Here is a 23,848-nt window from a genome sequence, read left to right on the forward strand (position 1 = left end):
CATTGCTGGGGGAAAAATTGCTGGGAATGACACAACATGGCGTCCATTAACCATGCAAAGTGCATTTTGTGCCCAGGCTTGCAATTGGTAGCCTCTACCAAGGATGGGCAACGATAATAATGACACCGAGCTGTTCTTTACTTTAAATGGTGGCATCTAGGGAAAATGCATTAAATTGTGCCAGGTAACAGTCGATGCTAACGAAGCACACTGGGTCTTTAATAGTAGGGTAGGGGCAACTCGTGCCGAAGCCAAAGTGCCTCACTCGGCGCCATTTTAGCCACGCCACCTACAAAAACACAAAAAAATATTTAATACTATCCCCACAACTGTATGCTACATAATTCTCAGTATATGCACGTTTTCATAATGTATCTTAAATATTCGCTTAGAAAAAAATATTTTAATTCATTTTGACTTGTTTTTCGAATTTCAGTTATTTTAGTTTCCTTAGTTTTTACAGCAGTAATAAAGTAAACTACAATTCCCCAACAGTTTTTGCCATACCGTAGAAACAAAATAAATCAATTTCAACTGAAGTCCGAAGGCTCATGTATGAAATTATTCGACAATGTTTTTCATTAGTTTTGGTGAACTACAATAACCTGTTCTGGAACAACCAATCTTACTATAATGGATGTTTTTTGGTAAAATAATGATGTAGACTCAGAAGAACTTTACAACAAAGCATACATGTTTATTTCAGTAACATCCTCATAACAAATGCCAGGTATCCATATTGAAATAAAAACACTATAGAAAACCAGTTCACCCAGAAGTTGTACAGAATGACTTATAAAACACTATAATTACAGTTTTTTAAAAACAATTCTCTCATGGATTTGCCCTTTTTAAACAGTAGAGTGGTTACAAGGCCACACATAGTCACATATTCACACACTTGTCGTCAGTCACTCATTGGCACGTATCACTGCGCAGTGGGGGAGCCCTGCTCACATCCAAAATGGCCTCTCAAAAGATTTACACTCAAAGGGATACGCTCAACACAAAGCACAGCTGCTAAATTATTTTCAACAATCTATTGTGTACGCCAGGGAATGTCTTCACATTCCGCTGTGTATAGATATTTGAGAAGGCTCTCACGGCAGCTCACGTGGCCTACACTTTAAATATCCCGTTAAGACATTCACTCGAAAAGGTGCTTCACATAAGGCTGCAGTACAACATCAGGTGGTTTTCCAGTTACACAACAAAATGTATATTGAAATAAGGCAAAAGCAGAACAACCTCGCCGGAAATGACTTGTTTAAATATGCATGTGAATATGGCGTGTTGTTTTGCACACCTAAGCCCCGTCAGCTTTATTTATGACACGATGTTGGCTTCTCGGTCGCAGTCGTGTTTGAATTGATTGATCCCGAGTATGTCTCGTTCCAGTTTTGCTCCCCGCCTAACGTGATTTCAATTGTTTTCATGTTGTGACAAATGCACCGCGCTGAGATTCCCGTTCTCATTTATTAAACCATAAAAGAATATAATTGCTTGATTTGTCTTCTCGTTTGTTATTCCAAGCCTTATTGCAAAAAGGTCCATTTGCTCACCTGGGCTTGTTTTGCCTTTTTTTTTTTTTTTTTTTTTTTTAAATAAAAGTGCATTGACTTATAGGCCCATCCTCACACATACACACAACATACCAAACACAACATATATGCCATTGTTAATAAATTAAAGTTCAGCAGTTCACATTCATCAGCCAGGTGTGTATGTTTGTCTAGTTCACATTGGTTCATTGAGGTCCCATGGCTTGTTTGAGCAGCTCCAGGTCCCTGCGTGTCTGCTGAGCCGCGGATGGCGGACAGCCATACGCTTGGAGAGCGAGCGGCAAGAAGCGCTCCTGCAAGCCCAGGACGTGGTCCCCTTGGCCCGCCTGGAGACACACCCACGGAGGCGGGGAGGTGCTGCCCTGGAAAGCCCACAGTGCCACACTCTCTGCAGGGAAGGAAATATTTGCTTTTTGGGTTTTGTGATCCCACCACATGCGGGTAATAGTCAGAGTAGAAGTCATCGCCACAGACCTTTATTGTGCAAGTCGGCCGCCTTGGCCAAACCGAAGGGGACGAGATAGTGAGCGACATCAGGCAGACCCTCAGGTTGGCCTCGGGTTGCCATCAGCACGATGGACCTGTTCACCAGGACGACAAACAAGTCAGCCAGATTTCCAGCCGACAAAAACTTTAGGTTTCGGCACTTGCCTCTTTGGTATTCCGGTCGTTAGGTGCTGCTTCATCTTGGCGTCCATCTTGACAAATGATGCTTTCTTGGTGACTTTGCCAGAGCAGGCGTCTACGGAGACCACGAGATAGCCGGGCTGAGTGAAGGGCATCATCTCCTCATTTACCTGATAGAGAGATAAACATAAACAGCAAAAAAAAAAAAAAAAGTATTCATTTTGTCAGCGAGCAATATGCATTTTTTAACAGCATGACAAATCTACATAATTCAATGTTTAATGTAAGAGATCAGATTTGCGAAATGGAGAGGTCTTAAAGGCACCTAATGTTCAGATTGACTCAAGGAGCTTAGAGGCGTTATTAAACACTGGCAATCAAGGGGATTTTGTGGGAACTAATGGGAAGAAAACAGGAAATTACTAAATTTAACTTTAGATATGAATAAAGGATTTTAACAAACCCAGGAAAATATCATTCAGCATAATCCTGGAAAAAATGATTTCATGCAAGTACCGGTGAACCTGAAGAGCATGTTTCACAAAAACACAGAGGCTTAAGTTTGAGGAAAATGTTTTTTTTAAAATTGCATTCTGAATGGGACATTGCTGGTGTGTTTTTGGATGGAAGGGGGGGAGGGGGGTGCATTTTGGGATGAGGCGTATTTCATTCTCCAAAGAAATTGACCACGAAGCAATTGAAAGCTTTGATAATGTTTTGAGCTGTAGGATTTTACATGGATCTTCGCGTCTGACAAAACAAAAGGTTTCTGTTCATACTTAATATTTCCAAATTCCCCAGCTTAACCTCTCGTGGAAATTTTCCACCCTAATTAGTGGCTGGCTGAAGTGTGATGTGTGCTCACAGCAATGAAGGACATGTTGTCGCCTCTTTTCTGCTCCTTCACACTGAGAGACTTGACTTGCGTCTGGAGGTAGGACGTCCACGGCTCACTGGTAAACACACGCTGAGGAAACACAAACAAAAAGTCACTGGGGCCGACACAATGCACGAAAATCATGCTACGGTGCTCCTCTGCCATATTGCCTCAATCTGCAGCTTGTAGCGGTTTTTACTCGGGCTCAACTGATTGAGTGGCTGATACCACAATTCTCCAATAACAAAAACAAAACCGAACCTGTTTGGCTCCGCAGTCCATGCAGGGTTGCGTGTCTGGCGCCGGCATAGGCAGGACAGCTGAGGGGGTTTTGGCATACTTGGGGTAGGCGTTACTGGTGCAGTTGCACGTCCGCTGGGAGGACGTTGTGGCCATGACTTTGACTCTTTCACAGCCTTTGAACGAGCAGTAGCTGTGACCATCACGACCATGGCGGGCCCGCAGGTACAGCCACAGCAGGCTGGGGGGATTGGAGGGGGGGGGGGGGATAAAGATAAAAAGTAGAGGATAAAGATGTGCAAACTTTACAGTACTCGCACATCACGCTGATGCAACTAAGCAACTTGGCCTCTCTCACCCGACATTTTGGTCGAAGTAGTACTTCCTATCCATCGGTCTAGACTCCAGATCAGACAGAGAGAACACGGGCCCATAGTCGGTGATGTCATCAAAAGTATTGCTCTGCCTGTCGTTGATGTCGGCCACAATCTGGAAGGTGGTCGCCGGTGGGTAGCACAGTCCGAACAGCACCCAGTCATCTCTAATGGAAAAGAAACATAGGTCCTCTTACATACTGGATGGAAAAAAAGGACGTTGACTTTTCTTATTATTATCTCCCTCATTTCAGAGTGGTAGCCCGAAATGTATATTGCTTTTAAAAAGTTGAAAATATAGCTATTGATCTCAGTCACACGTTTGTGGTCTCACTTGTCAAAGTTGATGAGGGAGAGGACAACCTCTCTGGGTGCGGCTCCGTTCCAGTGCAGTGTATAGCTCTTGCTCATCATCAAAACAGGCTGATACTGCTGTGACAGCGCCCCCTGGCTGTTAATACCCCTCAGAACCAGAGGAGCTGCGGGGTACTCGTCTCTGTTGATGGATAGAGTGAGGCTGGGAGCACCTTGGGTCTGGATATACACCTGACAAAAGGGTGAGGTAGAGTGTCGATTATACAACGGCGTATACATTTTCCATTGGATGCGAGTGAGGTGCGAGTGTCCTCTGCTGCACCTGAGAGTAGCGGCCGCTGCATATCACTCCATTCCACGGAGGCTTGTGAACACAGCTAGGATGCTGGATTAGGTAATTGTCAGCCCTGCCCACGTAAGTGTCCTTGTAGCCTGTCACTGAGCCGTCCACATCATGGAAGATTGAATTCTTGTCTCCATCCAGGTCATTCTCCTCAAACCACTGCCCCGGACGACCGAAAAACGACCGCAGACCCACCTGAGGATGGGGTATGCGGAGGGCGTTTGCGGGATTGAGTGAGTAAACGTAAAAGTGGATGCGAGAGTGCTTACGGTGGCGTGGAATTGGAGTTGTGACATGTTGTTTCGCGGGGTGAGCTGCCAGGTGTTCTTCAGGCTGAAGCCAACTGCGCTGGTGTAACGCTCGGGCGTGGGGATGAAACCGCGGAACGTGCTGCGGGTCAGCCGCACCGGGCCGTCGTAGATCTGGAAGCCTCGGATTGGGAACGTTCTAAAGTGGAGAAGCGTGCGCAAGTTGGTTGTTTGGTAACAGTGGATGCGCAGTGTCATTTTACAATTCAGAACAAGCTAATACATTAATTGGTGAATAATTTAAAGGTTCGAACATAGTATTGAAGATTATATCATGGCTTTCGAGTTTTTACGAGTGATGTCGTTTAGAATTTGGATGCTCTTAAATTCCCTTCCAGGAATAATGGAGGAAACGGTGACATCAACTTCATTAGAAATTCTACACAAGGAGAAAAAAAAGAGGCATTTTGGATGATGTCATCAAAATGCAGCCATGAGTCATGTCATTCTAGGAAGCTATATGCGTGCTTGAAGAAACCAGCTCATTAGTCTGGCAGTAAATCAGCAAAGAACTTCCTTCCACAGCCTCATGCAATACACAAGCAACTGCAGTACCGCCCGAGTTCCTTGTTTATTTTTTTCATCCACACCTTCCTTCCCATTCTGTACGTAGATCTGTTTGATCTTTTCACTTCTATAGACCCCCGTCTTGCCTCACCTGTTTCTCGGGAGAGTTCTCATCTTCCCATCGGTCCCTCCTAATCCCCAGTATTTATTCTGTCCTCCGTTGGTGCCCCGGTTTCGACTTTCTCCCACAAACAGAGACTGCGTCACCTCCTGACTGGAGCCCTCGTCCTTTGGGTAGCTGCCATCACTGCAACAGGAGTGGGAAGTTAAGACAAAGTTTTAAAAAAAATTTTAAAAAAACCGAAAGCATGGCTTTCGTCTACAGCAGTGATCCTCAAACCTGTTCCAGAAAAGGTTTTATTTAATTATTTTTATTCTCAATGTTTTATTCGTAAAAACAAGTATAATTTAAATTCGATTGAATGACGTGATATTTTGGCATACCATTTGAGGGAGTCATACAACGACCAGATTTGAGACTCATTGGTATAAAGAGCCAAAAGATGAATGTCGTTGAGTGAGTGGTGAGGAAGTGAAGAAAACAGCTGCCTGAAGCCTGATACGGGCTCAGGGTTCCCATATGTACGCACCTGGCAAAGGATAATCCCACTCCATTGTCTGCAAAGCTGTTCACAAAGACAAAACAAATGACTTGATAGAGAAATGTCATACTTTTGGCATTCCAAAAAAATCTTCAGAGTATTTCAACACGGTTCATGATTTCTGCGGTAATTGTCTCACCCGGAATTCTGGATGACGATGTCGCCGCCCCGTATCCACGCCCCCATGTCGTTGTTCTTGAAGGAGACGAGCGTGTCGATGACCGCCGCCACTCGAGGTTGGTTGGGATCCGCATTCCGGTGAGGTCGGAATCTGACAAGTCAAGCAGAAAAAAAATGGCGTCAACTTTTCACTTTTCAACCATCATCTGCCTTCAACAAATCCCTTCGCGCATAATGCGAGATTGTGAACAGATTTAAAGCCTGACAGCTCGAGAAAATGAGCTCAGATAATAACTAATAACTGGCCACGCATAGATGAGTTTATAGAATGCAAGTATCAAATCTTGATGAACCATGAAGACTTTTGTCTGCAAGCCTTCTTTGCTATGCCCTGTGGGTGGCACGAGAGGGCAGATTTATTTGGGGTGAAGATATTCATGGCTTTGGTACGGGGTGCCAAACGAGATTACGAGTGGTTATTTTGGCCAAAAGGGCAGCCATCAAGAAAAAAAGGGGGCACGTCGTATTTTCAGCCCTTTATGATTCTGATCAGTGCAAGCTGTGGGCACCATGAAAACACACAAATATAGACCACAGTACTCTGCGTGCAATTTTGTTCATCTGAAATCATATTCCCGGTGTCACAAACCACGCTCTCTTTTCACGTGTAATATTAGCACTGAGCACACATTTTAACATTTCCAATTCCCGCCCCAACTCAGCATGGCCAAGAGTCCCAGTGGATACGTCGGATTTTTCCGTGGAGCCGAGGGCCGAGTTTGGGAAGAGAGGACACGGTTATGTGTGAAACCTTGTTATTTCTGTCAACACAAACCTGTCGGGACCTCCGCTAAAATGCGACACTGTAGTAATATGACCATCCAGCATACCGACAGCTAAGGCCGCAAAAAATATACTGCTTTGGAGAGAGCTATAAATAACTTCAGGCATGCAGACAAAATTAAGTAGGCCAAAAAAAAAGATATTTCGGAAGAAAACTGTGAAATACAAGCAATAAGATGTAACACAACCTGTTACTGGACAGGAAAAGCACTAAGGTCAAAGAAAATTTGCTCAATGACGTTGAACCATCTCCGCTTTGCTTGATTTGGATTCCCCCCCATAAAAATGAAAACAGAGATGACCTGTTTGAGAGTCACGCAGTCATCATCATCATCATCAAGCCTTTAACGGTGGTGCAGACAATGTTTCACGCAACAGTACATGTTATTAATGGTCATAAAACAGTAAAAGCAACACGACCATTGTGAAATGATTTTTTTTTTTTTTTAATTAGCATGAACTTACCCATAACTCATTTCAAGAGATGACTGACAATGCAATGCTTAAATCCGAGTCTGCATCTCGGGCTGTTGTTTTAGCAAAGCACTGCAAATATGTCAAAAGCTAAAACGCACTTCACAGTTAATCCTTTGATCCTCACTCATCTCATTTCTCAGCAGGTCCGCTAACATCTTTTAAAATGAGGGTGCAAAAAAAAGTCATAATAAGCAAATGAAAAAGCACAACTCGCATCCAGAGGTCTCTCAGGTGACGCACGGTTTTAGAATCATATCGGTCTGGATTGTATGACCTTGGAGGCATTCCAACATTAGAGGCTCAAGTGTATTTGTATGAAACAAAAGAAGAAAATCTGAAAATAAAATTAACACACCTGGCACTGTTGTCCAAGCAAAGGTATTCTCTGGGGTCTGCGGCACTTGCATTGGAGGTCTTTACTCCTTTATCAATGAACAGCCCAGCCTGCATGGTGACAAGACAAAGGCAGTTATTGACAAAACCGTACAAGGATCCAAGTTCTGCAGTATTTCATAATATGGTATATTTTTACAGCGTGAGAGCACAAGTCAACTGACTTCCAGAGCTCACACAAGACCACTGTGAGTTATGGGGGTGTGGGTAATTTTATTTATACACACACAGACACACACACACACACACACACGCTTAATAAGATAATTCGTTTTGTATGGTTTAAATGTGCCTGAATGTGCGTGTTGGGTGTAAGAAAAAATGCTGTGTGTCAATCCTGCGGTCTGTGCAAAGTATAGTTGGGCCGCTTCCTCTCGCTCTCTCTCTCCCTCACTCGCTCCCTCTCAGAGCGGACAAAGAACTCACAGTTCACCTGACGACCGCTGTCATTACACAACAGAGAGGCTTGTTCTACAGCCAGTTTCTGTGTGTGTGTGTGTAAAACACCCACGCAAGTCAGCAGAGGGTTACGCACTTCATGTAAAAACATCGTATTTTGCCGCTCACCAAAGTCAAGTAAGACTTGAGTGAATATCACCAAAAGGTACTTTTGAGACTCCATTTCACCCCAAAAATCATTGAGATTTTGGATTGAACTTCATATCCATTGCGTTGAGGAGATGCTACACTCTTGGAAATACAGACTGGCCCAGCTCCCACGCATTTTTACTTTGTAAAATGGACACGACAACAGCGAAATGTGCGTGCTTGCTGACGCGGTGGACGTTTTCGCTCATGTTAGCATTTAATGAGCACATGTTGGACCCTCACTTAGCAACATTATTGACTTGGCAAGCTGAATGTGTGCTGCTAAACGAATATTTCGCTGAACAAAAAAAACAAACCAAACACCCCCCCCCAGCTTCATTTAGTTCACTATGCAATGTGAATCTTATTCTAATTTAAGCACTTAATAGACACCGAGGAGTTAGCAGAGCGACATCTCAAAATGGCGTACATCCATTGGAAAAAAACATCATATAACATGTCGGAAATACATTTTAAGATTCATATATGCAAATGTTTTCAAGTTTCATTATTCCGCTACCTTTTCATGATGACCGAGTGATTCTGATAAGGACACCAAAGCCACTTTTCTTTTTTTTTGGTGATATTGACTCCCTAATTAATTTGAGTATGTTGTCCTTGCGCTACCTTGAAGTTCGAGTGAACGCGGTTGTTGTAGAAAATGCCCAGTGGGGTTAGTTCTGCTTTCGTTTCTGGTACCAAGCCGTGAGAGTCTCCTGTGGAGGAGCTGTGGAACACAAACCATATGCCAGCGTCCTGGAACAAACAAAAGAAGGTGACAAGGTCAATTACATTTTGGAGCTGGTATCTAACATGCTTGTCAGTCAGCCGCAAAGATGACGACTGAAGGAAGGCAGAATAACCAGATGCGGAACTCCGCGTGAGATGTGGTGCTCGACACGTTACGATGTACAAAAAAATATCCCCTACCTGGGAGGACATTACATACGGTACCTCTCCGCATCTTCTATTTTATTATATCAAAGCGCCTCAGCGGTGTAATCGCGCCAAATCCGAAGAAGGACTCTTAAGTCCTTTTATATTGACAGATCAATTTGTTACACGCACGAAATGATTCACCACGGGGATCTTTTCATTTATGTAGGGATCTTGGTATAATTACCTGAGAGCCGGCAGCAGCATTGCCGATTAGATTGTTGTTGGGGTTTGCGATCCAGAAGGTTGAAACCGCCCTGGAAAACAATCACAGCACAAAAGGATATGAAGAGGGCAGCGGCGAGGCACATGGGAGACGACCAGACTATGAAATCGGTGATCTTTCTCAAACATTCCCCAATAATCGAGCTCTCCAACATAAACCCTGGACAGGAACGGCCCAGCCAAAACACACAAGCACAGAAAACTGCTGGAACCAGACATCGGAGGTTCTCTCACAGTGGCACTTCTCTGACTGTGATGGAAAAACATCCGTTCGAGAGGAGTGAATGTTGTTTCACAGATAAAAGTTGTGCCTCTCATGTGGAATTGGACTGACTGTTGTCCATCAAAGTGCGTCGACGCCATCTCTTCCCACGGTGACTCCCTGATTCAACAATTAAGTTTGCACATGGGTATCTTTTAACTCCTACGATCTCATTTATTGATGCTACTGCAGCAGTGTTACCACATCAGAACCATCTTAAAATTCAGAATGAGCTGCTGGGATATAGACAGGGAACACTCCCGTTTTCATGGTTCGGCATTTGCAAAGTTGCATATTTGCTGATTTCCGGGTCAAGCTGTTATGGACTGAAAAACTCTTCCATGTCTCCTGTATTCAATTGAGGGGAGGCGCTTCATATTTGATTATTTTTGCTAATATTCGCTTACTTGCACTCCGTGCTCGGGGAGGGAGTGTAGCCTTTGTAGACTTTGTCTTTAATGCTGAGGCAGAGGGTCTCATTGCGGTCAGTCGGGAGCAGAGTACCGGGTCGAGTCAGCAGCCCGAGGTTGCGGTAGAAAGTGTTCCGCTGCTCGATGCCGTCCTCCAGGAAGAAGCAGTGGCCCAGGGTGTCATAGCCCACTGTGTTCTTCACCTGGTCAAGGAGACACAAACCATTTTTTGTTTGGCGACAATCAATTTTAGACAATGAACGAAAAGCCTCAAAATCAAGATAATAATTGCTATCAATCACCTAATCAATTGCCTCCTAAATGCTACAGATTATATGCGGAGTCACTTTGACATTTGAGTCAACTTGTTACCAACTATCTAACACAATTGATTTATTTAATACTTTTTTTTTTTTTTGTCAAAAACTGTCATGCGCCTCTTTTCTTTTGTGGAATCCATCTGAAGCCAGGTGGCAGATGAAAAATGCTCAGCCTTAGGGTTCCTGTCTTTTCAGGAAGTCATTATCCACAATAGTTTAGTTCAAGGTTCACATAGGGGTGTTTTAGCGCATTACTAATCGTGTCTGACTTCCTCTTTTGCACAAACAAAGAGCTGGGAAAGCGTCACCGATGACGGTGGCGTTCCCACAAAAGGGTTTACTGATTAGCGCTGAGGGAAATTGGCTGGCAATTGCTCGTGGCAGAATGTTGACAGGAAAGCTCTAAGGATGAGTTGAGTTCATCTTGGCATTTTGTGTACAAAACAACATTGTACTTTCCATTTCCTTGATGCTGAGAGAAAAACGATGGCCATACAAAAGCCACAAGGACGAAAGCCAAGTGAGATGATGAGCCATTGACGTCAAGACAGTGATAATGTCGACAACCGCCCTCAAACGCTTTACGTCAATCAAAATGTGCTTTTGTACATGAGCTTGGGGAGTACCGCAATGTACAAATTTAAAGTGGAACCTCGGTTTTCATTTTTTCACGCTCATCAGAAGCATTTCCTAAGTCGTGTATATCAACAGAGGGCAAAGCATATCCTTCAATCCAAACTTTGTAAACAACTCAAAGCAATAATCTTCCTGTTTCCTCTGCAACATTTGTGGAACACAATACATCCTGTCAAAAGTCAGACATTCAAATTAAAAGTATGCATTATAATAACACTATCACCACACATTCCTGGGCAATATGGCAGCTTATTTAACTATCACATTCAAATAGCAAGCACAAAATGGTTGTGTAACTGATGAAAAAGCCACAATAGTGCCAAATAAAGTGATAAGCCTGATGCGCTTTTATTTTGAAGGTCTGCATTTTACACAGTATGGCAGAAAGTTCTCAGTGGCAGCCATTTGATGAAGAATGTGAGAAAGACAAGTGTCAAAATAGACACGTTATCTTCAACAGTTTTTATACCGAACTACTGACCAGCAAGCCATTGGTGGCATGGATGGTGAGGCAGCGAGAGAAGGAGTGGTGTATGGAGAGGCCGTCCACATAGGTGGGCTCCCAGTAGCCTCCCTTCTGGTCCACGTCGCCACACATGTGGAAGTGGATCGGGTAGCGACTCCTCTCGCTCTGCTGGCCCATGTTCTTCAGCTCCACGTAAGACAGATGCACCGAGGAAAAGTTTCCAAAGATCTGACATAGTGGGGGAGAGCGGGGGAGAGAATCCGATTGTGTGTTACAAAAGTAGACCACATTGGCTCTGTGAAGGCTGATGATTAATATTACACAGACAGCAAAGTTCAAAAGCATAAACCACACGTACGTAATAATGAAGTGCAAACAAACACTCTAAGAGGTCTTTGGTCTGTGTGTGTATGTACTGGTAGTGCGTAAACCACATGGTCTGGTTTTCGTTAAGGGGGATTGGTAAAGCCTTCAAGCAAGCGGTAACTCAGCACACATGACAGCTCACGCTCTCAGTTCTGCGCTGACACAACTGCAAAATGGTACATGTTGTACACGCCAAAAAAAACCAAACAAACAAACAAAACAAAAACATTTTATAGCGAATAACTATGGATTTACACTAGGATGCTGTTTTCCTAATTCCAAGAGATTTTTAGATTTTGATTTTAGATGATTAGTGGTCGTGGGTCAAAATGTACAAAATAAAAATTGTCCACATTTTTCATGGTCTGGAGCTTGTTAGTCTTTTGCCATTTTATTGTGTCATTTACGGCCAGAAGAAAAACAATTCAACAAGTAAACATGCACTTTAACTGAAATATGACCAGGGTGTGAACAATGTGGGTCTAATGTGTTCATCAATTTGATTCTTTCACTTAATTATCACAGTATACAATTGTATTTTGTCATTGCAGATTGGATTTTTTTAATGATGAGGCGCATTCCCGGACAACGTTAGCCTCATTGCCGCTTAACCATTGTCAATGGAGCTATTTGCAGGGAACCGAGTTTCAATTTTGAGCCAGTTGAGTACTTTTCAGAGAATGGAATTAAAACGCCAACATGTCAGCTTTACAAATATTTAGAGTACCCCTGGGAACGCAGGTGCATAAGGTGAGGACCGATGTTCCCTCAAATTTTCCATGCGTCTTGAGCATTCGCACAAAATCCCCTGAGCTCAGTGAGCTGTGTCTGACATGCACGCGCAAAGCTTAGAGGGAACATTGGTGAAGACATTAAGATGAGGCCGCCTTGTGCATATTTCCAGATGGAGCAGACAGAATGGTAATCTAAAGAGGACATGGGAAGATGGAGGATAAATGGCCATGACAGAGTGTAGAAAAAAAGATACAAGCAAGGAAAATGAATAATGCCCCTCATTAGCACCAGAGGTAAAAACAGAACATTGGCAGAGTTTCACCGAGAATGTAATGTCAGTCTCAAGCAGGCAGAAACCCTCAGCCCAATTTAGCACCTCGGAACACAAAGCAAGTGGTCTGCGCTATCACATTACAAACCTTGATGTGGCCTCCGTAGGTGTCGTGGCTGTAGAACTGACACAAGTTGTTTCCGTAGCAGGAGTTTTCCATTTCTCCGTGGATAAGAATGTTCCTGGAGAGCAGCGCCACCTCAGCGCGCATGTCGACTCCATCGATGATCTCACCAACGTGGCTGTAAAGAGGCTTCCCTGTGCAGCACACACATGCAGTCAGCAGGAGAGGATTTGGCGAATTGGCAGAACAGGAGAAACGCTATCAGAATGTGACGGGCCGGGAAGGGATGTACTGGCAACCGTGTTGACCCGTGGGCTGAACCGTTCACCTAGGTTTCTCACCGGTACCGGCGCAGTACTTCCAACACGAAAAAAAAAAAAAAATCAAATCACAATCCCACAAATTAATTTTATGCAACAGATGCTAACATAAATAGCATAGAGCAGAACTCATAATTGCTAATGACCAGCACGGAGATACCAGAGAAGCTTTTTTCTGTTCCTCCTGAGTAACATGTCTGTCCCAATCTTCAAAAGATGAGTCATTTTACTTAATTTTATTTGTACAATACAGTTGCTAACTTCGCTTTATACGTGTATGACGGTTAAGAATGGGGATGTTTGATACCACTTTTTTAATACCGGTATATATTTACTCTTCGATCAGTACCTGCCCATCCCTAGTTAAGAATGTTGAAATGTTACTTCAAACATCCATGAGACAGGAAATTAGGATTTCAGGGGGGGAAAGAGTTTGAGCCAGGAGCAAATTGCTTTCCTCAAAAGAACAAATTATGGAGAACCAACCAGTATCACGCATTGCGTTGAAATTTGGACGATCCATTGTACGAACCAAAAGTGGAGTATTCCAAAGAGTTAAGTTAAATATTTACTGCCCACTACAAAAATATGCTTAGCCGCAGCCACACCTCACACTCGATCCACTAAAATAATATACAGTTGGAAGAGAACTTGGTCAGACGCTTACAAAAACAAATCAGATCCCAAAGTGCTGTTGGCAGTGACAATGCAGAGCAGCTGCTTGGTTTTAACAGAGACTCAAAAGTCAAGACCCGCGGTTTATCGCATCCTTTTCTGCAGGAAGGGAGTTGGTCTTTGCCGACAATGGAGCAATGAAAAATATGTCTGACATTAGGATGGACAATAACGTTTGGGTCAGAACATTAGGGTGAAGTAAAAAAAGAAAAAACATCCAAAGGAGGAGCTTTTCGTGATAAATATTGTGTTAAAACCAAAGTTTTAAAAAAATTTAAAAATTGACTATCTATCGGAGGATAATGCAAAAACTAAACCACGTCTTAGGGTTGGCGAAAGCACGCCGTCTCACCTTGTATTCGGACCTGCGTGCTGGTGCAATGAGGGCAGGGTAGAAGGGTAAACTCTTCAGCTTGATGCATGGAATAATCTGTACTGGCAATAACAATCTGATTGCCGGGGTGCCAGGTTTGCTGCACCTCATCCTGGAGATTCAGCACCACTTGGTCCACCGCATCCACCTGAAAGCCCGAGATTGGGAACCCTAGGAAAGGAAAATAATGAACTTCCAATTTTTAAAAAGGAATGACGGGGATTTGCCATGCAACATTTTTTCTGGGAAACATCACAATAAAAGGGGGAAGCAGAGAAGCCTCCTGTCTCTATTAATGTTTGACGGGGTGTGCATATGTACAGTCGCCTTGAATAAACAGCGCAAAGGGAATGTTACGTGATTTAAAAGCCTCGTATTTGTCATAATGATGTGGTCACAAAGGCCTAATCTCTGTGGGTCATCTGACACACCTCTTTTTTTTTTTACCTCCGCGCCTGCTGAAGAAAAACCCATCACAACTCCGCATTGCGAGTTCATCAGGCCGATAAGTCAAATTTCTCAAAATATATGAGTACATAAGGCGTTTCTACATTTCATTCAAGGTAATATCCAGGACTTACACTGAAAATAAGTATCCACATCCTTGTTCAAATGACAAGTGAAACAATTCATCGATTATCAAATGAATCAATCTTGTTTATAATCGGTGAAATTGTTTCCAGCCCTTTTTTTTTTACCCATTTCAAACTGTACAAATGCTTGGAATTTCAGCTATTCAACAGTAAATATCCAATTTTTGTAGCACGTTTGTGTTGAATAAACAACAAAATCAAAAACAACAAAACAAAAACATTTGCTTTTACTTTGGAAAACCATGATCAACATTTTTGCCCATTTTCTGATGTAAGGGTCCAAACCAGAAACTGTATCCTAATTAATTTTCATCCCGTTTTCAATAAAGGGATGGGAATTTAAATGTTTTTTTAAAAATCCGATGCAAACGATTCATTGCATTCTCTAATATCTAAAAAAAACTAAAAACTAAAAATTCACAGTACAACGACGATAGTCTCTAAGAATAGCTTATGCTCGACACAACTATACCATTGTGCGCTCCTCACCGTTCTTCCACTCGCTGTAGGCCGAGACGGAGAAGCGCACGCCGTTGACGGTGGTGAAGTTCCGCCTTGCCACGGCTCTCCCTCCAGTGTCGTGGTTTTCGTGTTCCCTGACGTCCTCCGAGCATGACGTGTTACCACCGCCCACCACGGAGACCAAAGCCCATGCCTGCCTGCAGAGATCCGGGCGAGGAGGAGAAATTGTTTTCTTCTAAAAGTCAGGAGCTGACAAAAAGTGTCATCACATGTGGCGTCACAAAATATGACATCAGCAAATTTCAACCACACAAGTGTGACGCCACCACGAGTACCGGTGATGCAAGAACATAAAAGGGTATCAAAGCAACCAAAGAACCAGGAACTGACTTTGGGAATGTAGCAAGGTGGCACACACATCTCAGTCGTGATTTCTGTATACAATGCGTCAACAATCGGCTGGCAATAAGGCGACAGCATATTTTGTACGCAAGTGTTTAAAAATATACACCAGATGATATCATCCGAATGGTGGCGCCCGAAGGGTGTGGATGCTGTCAGACTCCTGTCCTGAATTTCATATGTCGTAATTATTTTCGTTTTGTCAAGATTCCAAACGAGTATGAAGACTTTGCATCTTATGGAGGAAGATAATATGTCATAAATCATCAAACACGCCTTCACATGTCCACCCACTGGAGGACTGTCTCTGAACTAGTAGAGGCAGATTTAGATTCTCTCAAAGTTCTGCATGGAAAAAAAAAAAAAAAAGAAAACAAAAAAGTTAAATCCTGGTTAAAAAAAAACACTGTCTTTTTGAGGATGAAAGTGGTACAGTGCATCCAGTAGACACACAAAGTGGATCCATGTGGGGCACCGCACTGTACTGTCAAAGTGGAGATCTTCCCGGGGGAAAGAACCTTTCACCTCGCGCCGTGTTGCGAGTGCTGATAAAAGCGCGAGCAGGAAGCACAAGGGAGAGCGCAAACGGCGCACTTTTCCCTTCAGCCTCGGCCACCGGTTGATCTTCACAGCCTTTAAACTACCTCATTATTGCTGGGTGTGTGAAAGTGTGCACGGCTCTCCTGGGAGACAAAAACATTAAATACAAAAGGCCTACTGAAGGACGGTTGACTTTGGTTTCCAAAACAAGTTCGAGCTCATTTTCTGTCCCAAAAATGCTTTGTTTTTGTTTTTTTAGCAACCTTATTTTGGAATACTTAAGCGGAGTGAAATTATTTTGTTGAAATGACTCTAAATTCATGACGCTCTGAGGTTGAGAGAACGCAGCTCCACAAGATGGATAGCTTGTGTTGCCGTGACAGTCCCACGCTATTTGTGCAAGCGTTCATTGTCCCACTCAGTTCTATGGATGGAAAGACTTCTCAACTCGAGTGAGACTTTGAACTGCACACTGTGTAATATACGTCAGCTGGAGTTCTCCTATCAGGCAAATCCACAGAGAGCTGCGGTTAAATCCCTTCAATAAATGCTGAAAGATTAGAAAGTGTGCATGTAAGCAGTTGTGTATACACACACACACACACACACTCGCGCACACGCACGCACACGGGGCGCTATCATCTGAGCCATTTGAAGCGCTGTGTTGTGGATTTGAGTGGATTTCTGCGAAGACCTCTGTGCTGGCTCGGTACCCGAGAGTGAAACGTGACACTGGAGAAACTGGCTTAGCATTTGACTTGACTGCCAAGAGGCGACCGAGCCGGGTCCGGCTCCAAATAATCCAGAGTACCGCTAGACTCAGACTGGAAGAAACATATGTGCTCATGGGTGTTAGATACATAAAGCCCAATCGAGCAATTCAACAATCTACGTCAATATGTTTGTCCTTTAAAGAAAGAGGAGAGATGGACACTACATTTCCTGAACAGCCAATCTTTTTGTACAAATCCTGGAAACTTTACGACTATAACCTTGATATCTGGCGTGTGCTTCCTTTCCTAGCAGAGAGCGGAAATTTTGAGAAAACAGGATGAGAAATGCCACGGAATTTTTCAAGGTAGAATTCCACATGGGACAGTATAAGAGAGCATTATTCCAAAGAGTAAAGCCGACACAGCAAAGAGTTGTTGTTGGTTGTCCACGTAGTGAGGTGTCAAAAAGTGAGAATGTTTCAAAGGAAAATAAACCAAATTGAGTCTGAAGGAACCAAGAAAAAAAAAAATCCTCCCAATGACGCACAACAAAAGTCCATCAGCACAGCAATTTCCCCCTGAAGCTCAAGGACTTCTGGACTTATTTTTTTTCCTAAATCAACATTTTCACCTGTTTCTGTTTCTGCTGACCGCTCACCAGGAAAATTAAGACTTCAATATGGTATCACTTGAAAGTGGGAAAACCCCGCCACGCTGAACACATCAGTGGAGGGAGACATGCAGGGAAACAAATACAAATCAATGAGGAGAATGAAAGTCTCCGGGATTTATTCTGGGCATGAGGGACTTGGTCATGAAAAGTACACAAACTTAATCCGAGAGGAAGTGCAAGAAAACTGTTCCCTGTCACAAAGTGGAAACTGCGGTAGTAAAATACCGCAGTGTCGAGAGCTTTCTCACAACACTCGCTAGGTCTAGTAATTGAGCCAGTTGCAACAGGCGCTAGTTTATATACCGCGTATGATAGTAGCGTGGCACACTCAAAAGACCAACTGGCAAAAAAACGTTGGCTTCATGTTTATGTTTTGTTTTTTACCCCATAGTCGATTCAGTACATGCGCAACACGCGTCCTCACCTGTATTTGAGATCGTAGACGTATCTGCTGCCAAGCGTCTCTTCAATGGCCTTCTTAGTTTCGTCCAGAAGACTTTTGACGGCCGAGTCTCCGACGGCAAGCGTGACGATGCGACCCGCCGGCAGGGACCGCAGCAGCTGGGTGAGCCGGCGACTGTCATTGCGGGATTCGTGGGTGTCGTAACGTTCCCTGAGTAGGATGTCGGCCGTGTCCTGATCCACCACACGCAGGTTGATGCCTCTGCTAAAGTTTCGCTGGAAAGTGTCGCCCCCTGTGGTCAGGCCAGAGGCAGGCACGCTTTTGGTCAATAGAGACCAGGAGACTCGTTCTGTGCCATGGAGCTCCAGCGTTCCACCGCTCATGACAGCAATGAACTTGCGGCCAAGACCGGGTACTTCAGGGACATCCTTGCTGTCGGAGCGTCCCGTGAGCACGATGGCAGCGTGGGAACGGTAGCGACATTTGGCTGCACCGATGTGAAGGGCTCCGCCATTTTCAATCAGGATATGTCCTGTTCTCAAGGTGATGTTCTTCGAGCCGTCAGCATTGTCCGCAAACACGACACGACCTGCGACGGAAAGTTGGAGTTTTAAGTTCACCTATATGGCAGCACTCGCAGGCTACAGCATCAGGTCTTGGAAAACACCCTGGTTTATGCCGTTGGGCGGGGTCCGACGAGAGATCTTGGAAGTTGAAGTAAGCTATTTTAAACTAAAAAGGAAAACGTGTTCATAGGTTAACGCCACTCCGTCAACGTACTGGTGTACACTTTGGTTCAATACATACAGTAGATACGTTGTCAAATAAGCGAATGAAGAGAGTTCTGTAAAGCGCTTTCGACACGATATGGTGCAATCCATATCATTTACCATTTTTAACAAATTGGATTTTTCATTTTTTGGACTATGGGGCGTTTTTCGGGAAAAGTACAAGAAGTAACCAATTGAAGTTCATTCAGTAGTTGCTTGTGAACACAAATAGTGAGCACAGATTTTGGGGGCGGGTCCAAGCTCGCCTGGCATAATTTTGTTCAACGTGAATCTGGCACCAGAACCTCCTTAAAGAGATTCTAATATGTCATTAAAATGATCATTAAGCTTCCACCTATTTGGTATGCCCGTTTCCAGTGGAAATGTTACAATTACATACAATGTTTTAAAAAAATGTTTTATGGTGTCAATCAAAATTGCACGTTACTCTTAAGACAGTCTGTTTGATCCAGACTGTTTTGTGTACCTAAGTAATTGCCCAAAAAGAATCATTCGTGGACATTGAATGTGTGTAGAAAAATAGTGCTCATCATCTGAAGTAGCTCCTTCTTCGGCTTCTTACCTTCTGATTGGATGGTGAGTGAACGGAAAGTAGCAGAAGACTCCAATCGAAATAAATCTCCCCTCCTCGCAACAATGGCCTTGTCTGGCTGGTGGCCTGGGTTCCAATTACTCAGGGACGGGTTGTGATCGGGACAATTCTCTGCAAAGGATTCGGTGTAAAGCACATTGAACATTAACTTATTAAGATATTTATTAAAGGGGTAGCACGGCTCAAGGGTTGTCTCTTATTTTGAAGGTTGTTCATCTGCTGTATTATTGTTTGAACTGTTCGTCATGTTATAATGTCTTACCACACCATTAAATGTACTTTATTGCCTCGTTTTTGATGAACACTTCGACCTACTACACTACTGTTGGTCATGACGGTGACACTTGAAGAGCCAAGTATTTTTTTTTCATTGTTTACTTGGTGTAAAACATTTGCCAACCGCCGCTTTAAAGGATCTATAAGGCTTACCGTCTAAAATGTCACCACTCGTGAGACTAAGTACAAGTATGAGGCTGAGGAAGAACGCTCCCATGGACACCCCGAAGCAGATGAGCGTGTTCTTTCTCAGCCGGAGGCTCTGAGCCCACTCCCGACGCTGGCTCTCCTCCGACAGGCTGAGGGTGGCTTGTCGCTGCGGCGGCGGGCCATGAGGTTTGATGGGTGGCGGCGGTGGCGCTTTGGCCGGCGGGGGCGAGCGGACCGGAGCCACCCGACCGGGGACGTAGCCCGGCGAGCGTTGGCGATTGCCTTTGGGGGGAGCCGCAAAGACCGGGAAGCGGCTCGGACCATCACTTGTCGGCATGGTCGTTACGTCGGCTGACGCCTGCTGTTATCTGAAAGGAAACAAAAACACAGAAGAGGAGGGGGAGGTTCAGACAAACAATTGTCATTCAACACTGCATGTTTAAACAAATGAGTCATGTCGGCGCTTAGGAAAAGATTTTGGGGGGGAAAAGTGGCAAAGAGAAGAAAAACAAAAGCATGGAATGTTTTTGGGATAGGGTTTGTGTGAACATGTAATTTGAGTCACATTTTTGCGTGTGCACTGAATGAACCCATCTGATGGAAACGTATTAGCGGTGGTAAAGAGTGAATCGAGACTGTTATGCGGGGGTCATCGGTTTATGACAGTGTTCCCTTTCTATAGCGGTGACAGAGACCGCGGTAGTCACTGTAATGCAAGTAATCTTGTACCTTGAGCTGCAGCTATGAAATATTTTTTAAATTAGTTATTCTACAGATTATCACATAGATTCATCGAGTAATCAAGAGAAAAAAAAAGCCAGTTTGTGTATTGGGCCCGGCCGGGCGTTAGTTGTGGCCGTAGTAGCTTGTGTATGAATGTGCTTATGATGAATTACATGTTTCGGTATGTTAGTTGGACACTTTGAACTTTATCTTCTGTTTTAAGTATAAAATGATCCCCAACTTTGGACATTATCTGAACATTCTATTTTCTGCACTCTTTCCTCCTGGCTCGCTGTCATCACACCAAATTATTTCTACATGGAGTGGTGCATCAGTCTGCAGTAACAAAAGGCTGTGTGGAAATATTATTACAGCAAAGTTTTAAGGCAGGGATTTTGCTTTGCCTTTTTATTTGGGTGGGGGGGGGGGGGCTACATTTTTCCAGTCGAGCAATTATGAGTTTCCGACATACGCTGCTGTACAAACCAGTTGAGGACCCCATGTCTAAAGGCATATGTCAAAGGAGGCAAGTAAAAAAAAAAAAAAAAAAAAGTCAGACAGAAAAGGTCAGCAGTGAGGAAACGACACTAAGAGAGCTCATAAATGAACATATAAACTACAGGAGGCAAAAAAGGGAAAATAAAAATTTACACTCTGTGACTACGTTTGCTTTTTAAATCTGACACGCAAGCCAGGCCTCTACTATAATAAATGAGCTAAACATATAAAGCATGTAATATATTAAACTTATGTGGTGGACCCAATTAAGGACTCAATTACAGGAAATGTGATTACGAAATTCTAATGCAAAACATTATCAGGTAACTCAATTGCCCCCTGGCTGCAAGGTATCCCAAGTCCAAAAAGGTGGTTGTAAATACTGGACGATGACAACATTCCTGAAAGTAACACAGTTGAACCAGATGGCAACAATTACAGTCGGGCAACAGCGTTCTACTTCCAGTGCTGCTACTAAAACACGAAAGTAGCACAAAGTGGGCTGCACTCACACGCATGTCAGCAAATACAAACCGACATATCGAGCAGACAGTCACACACCTGCACACACAAACAGAAGCAGAGGAGATGATGCTGCAGAAACAAAAAAAAAGGCCTCTGAACCACTGAAGTGACATCACCTCCCAATCATTAATGTCTGTATAAACAGAATTTCAGCAAAAACGCGAATCAAAACGCTGACCATTCGGCTTTGAACTGAACACACCTGCACTGCAGTCAGGCAAGGTCATCACCACACTTTCACTGACTTCATTTAAGATGTTGTTCAAACACCCAGTGGACATAAAAAGTCGACACACCCCTGTTCAAATGCTAGGTTTTTGTGGAGAAAAAAAACAACAACAAAAAAACAAGACTAAGACCAATAATTTCCAAGCTTTTTCCACCATTAAGGTACTCTATTACTGGTACAAACCAATTGTGGGTAACACCCACCAAAATGTTTACTATTGATCATCATCACAAGCAGTTTCAGAAAAAAAATCATTTCTGATTTTAAATTTAAAAAGTCAAGTCAACTTTATTGTCAAATGTGCTCCACGTGCACCATACAACACTGATTAAATTTCTTTCCTCTCAACCACAGGAGAGAGAGGAGCCGCTGCAGGTAAAAAGAAACAATTCATTGATGATTCATGGCCCAGACCCTATGTATTACTGCATTTTAATGTTGTTCATGATGGTGATACTTTTAGAGAACTGCATGTCTTTTGAGGTGGAATTTGGTGCAAAAGATTTTTGAACCACTGATCAAAGTCAAAGTTGATTAATTGGAGACATTCCTTCCAGTGAAAACAGGCGAGCTGCTGCTCCTGTCGAGGTGAAAGCTTCAACATCTCTCGGTATTGAACATGACACTGAGCACAAGGCTACACACGCGCGCGCAACATTTCCCGGAGCTCCTGCTACTGAATATCAAACAGATGTGTGCGAAAGACCCTCACACGTTGATCAGTTTCACAAGAAGTAATTTTGCTACTAAAAAAAATACAGCTGAGCGATTTGTTGTCTTGTGCAGCCCACAAATGGGCACGACACAGATCTGACACATGAAATGACACAAACGTGTAATGAATGATCCGTGGAAAGGACAGGACAGTATTCTCCTCATTCTTGGAAAATGCATCCATCAGTAACAGCGGCATCAAGGAAACTGACTTGGATTCGATTATGACTAAACAACAGTACAGATAATTTACGGTCTTGTTTTGACCACATCTTCCCAATTACAGTGAGTCACTAATAAGTCAGAAACAAAAAGAGGAAATTAAATGTGAACGCGTGCTAGCTTAGCAGACCCTTTGCCATTTCTGACAGTTTGTTTTTAAAATAACAAAAGAAGGACATGACATGCGCAGACAACACCGGGGATCGTCGTGAAGCTTTCTCGTAGCTCGGGGGAATGTCTGGTTCTCACGAACCCCGGCATCAGCTGACACAATGTGAATCCTCTCCCGGGCGGCTTTGTGATGAGTTAGTTACCTTCGGTGTTGGTCGGGCTGTCCCACTGCCGCGCTCGTCCATTCGCTCCGAAAGCCAACTCGGAGACGAAGGAAATAGCTCTGATTCACCCTCGACGTTGGCTGTCAGTGTGCCTTTTATATACACCTTTTCTACACATGGTCGATTTTTTTCTATGGCTGTTGATGGGCAGTCGTCGCCCCCGCCTCCGACGGCCAACCCGCTCAGCCACCAAAAGGAGAGGACCAGCGCAGGCGCGGCTTGAGAGGAAGTGGTGATACATTCATGATAGTCAGTCATTACAATATACCTCAATGATTGGTAAAGTAATACTGCAATACACCACGTACTTAAGGCCGTAACACTAGGTATAGTAACTTTTAAATATTTTAATTGGAGTTTCATGAGAATAGTAAAGCTATAATGTTGAGTGGTATCGATTTTGTGATGTAATTTTCTGTTGGCAAAGTGTTATTGAACGTTTCAACAGGCAACGGTGGAGCCCCATTCGTGAAGGGGAGGGGCTTGTTTAAACCAAGGACACACTGCCACCTGCTGGATCAAATGCAATACAACATTATCGTGAGCCTGTGAGAAGGGAGTTCGAATTCAAAACCAGTTATGGGGTCCTCCTCACTCGTGAATCGTAAAGGTTTTGGATGTTAATGCTTACCATCAACTACAATGTGTGAAT

General features: G+C 43.6%; 1 protein-coding gene across 1 annotated transcript; it reads right to left on the bottom strand.

Moving 5' to 3' along the window:
- Nucleotides 1-673: 673 nt before the first annotated feature.
- Nucleotides 674-23,373, bottom strand: cemip2 (cell migration inducing hyaluronidase 2). Its single transcript, XM_086111946.1, has 24 exons — nt 23,176-23,373; nt 19,954-20,318; nt 19,495-19,635; nt 18,163-18,730; nt 15,438-15,607; nt 14,335-14,526; nt 13,012-13,181; nt 11,507-11,719; nt 10,067-10,272; nt 9,360-9,429; nt 8,864-8,992; nt 7,611-7,699; nt 5,955-6,086; nt 5,804-5,839; nt 5,305-5,460; nt 4,608-4,785; nt 4,318-4,533; nt 4,015-4,226; nt 3,665-3,847; nt 3,328-3,547; nt 3,055-3,156; nt 2,214-2,359; nt 2,037-2,143; nt 674-1,950 (listed from the first exon to the last, which is right to left on the bottom strand). Exons 2-24 carry the CDS (start codon nt 20,285-20,287, stop codon nt 1,748-1,750), a joined length of 4,173 nt encoding a protein of 1,390 aa, XP_085968072.1. The 5' UTR covers nt 20,288-20,318; nt 23,176-23,373; the 3' UTR covers nt 674-1,747.
- Nucleotides 23,374-23,848: the final 475 nt, after the last annotated feature.

This window comes from Hippocampus guttulatus, chromosome 5, assembly GCF_054856545.1.
Source record: "Hippocampus guttulatus isolate MCC_2025c chromosome 5, RoL_Hgut_1.0, whole genome shotgun sequence".
NCBI lineage: Eukaryota > Metazoa > Chordata > Actinopteri > Syngnathiformes > Syngnathidae > Hippocampus > Hippocampus guttulatus.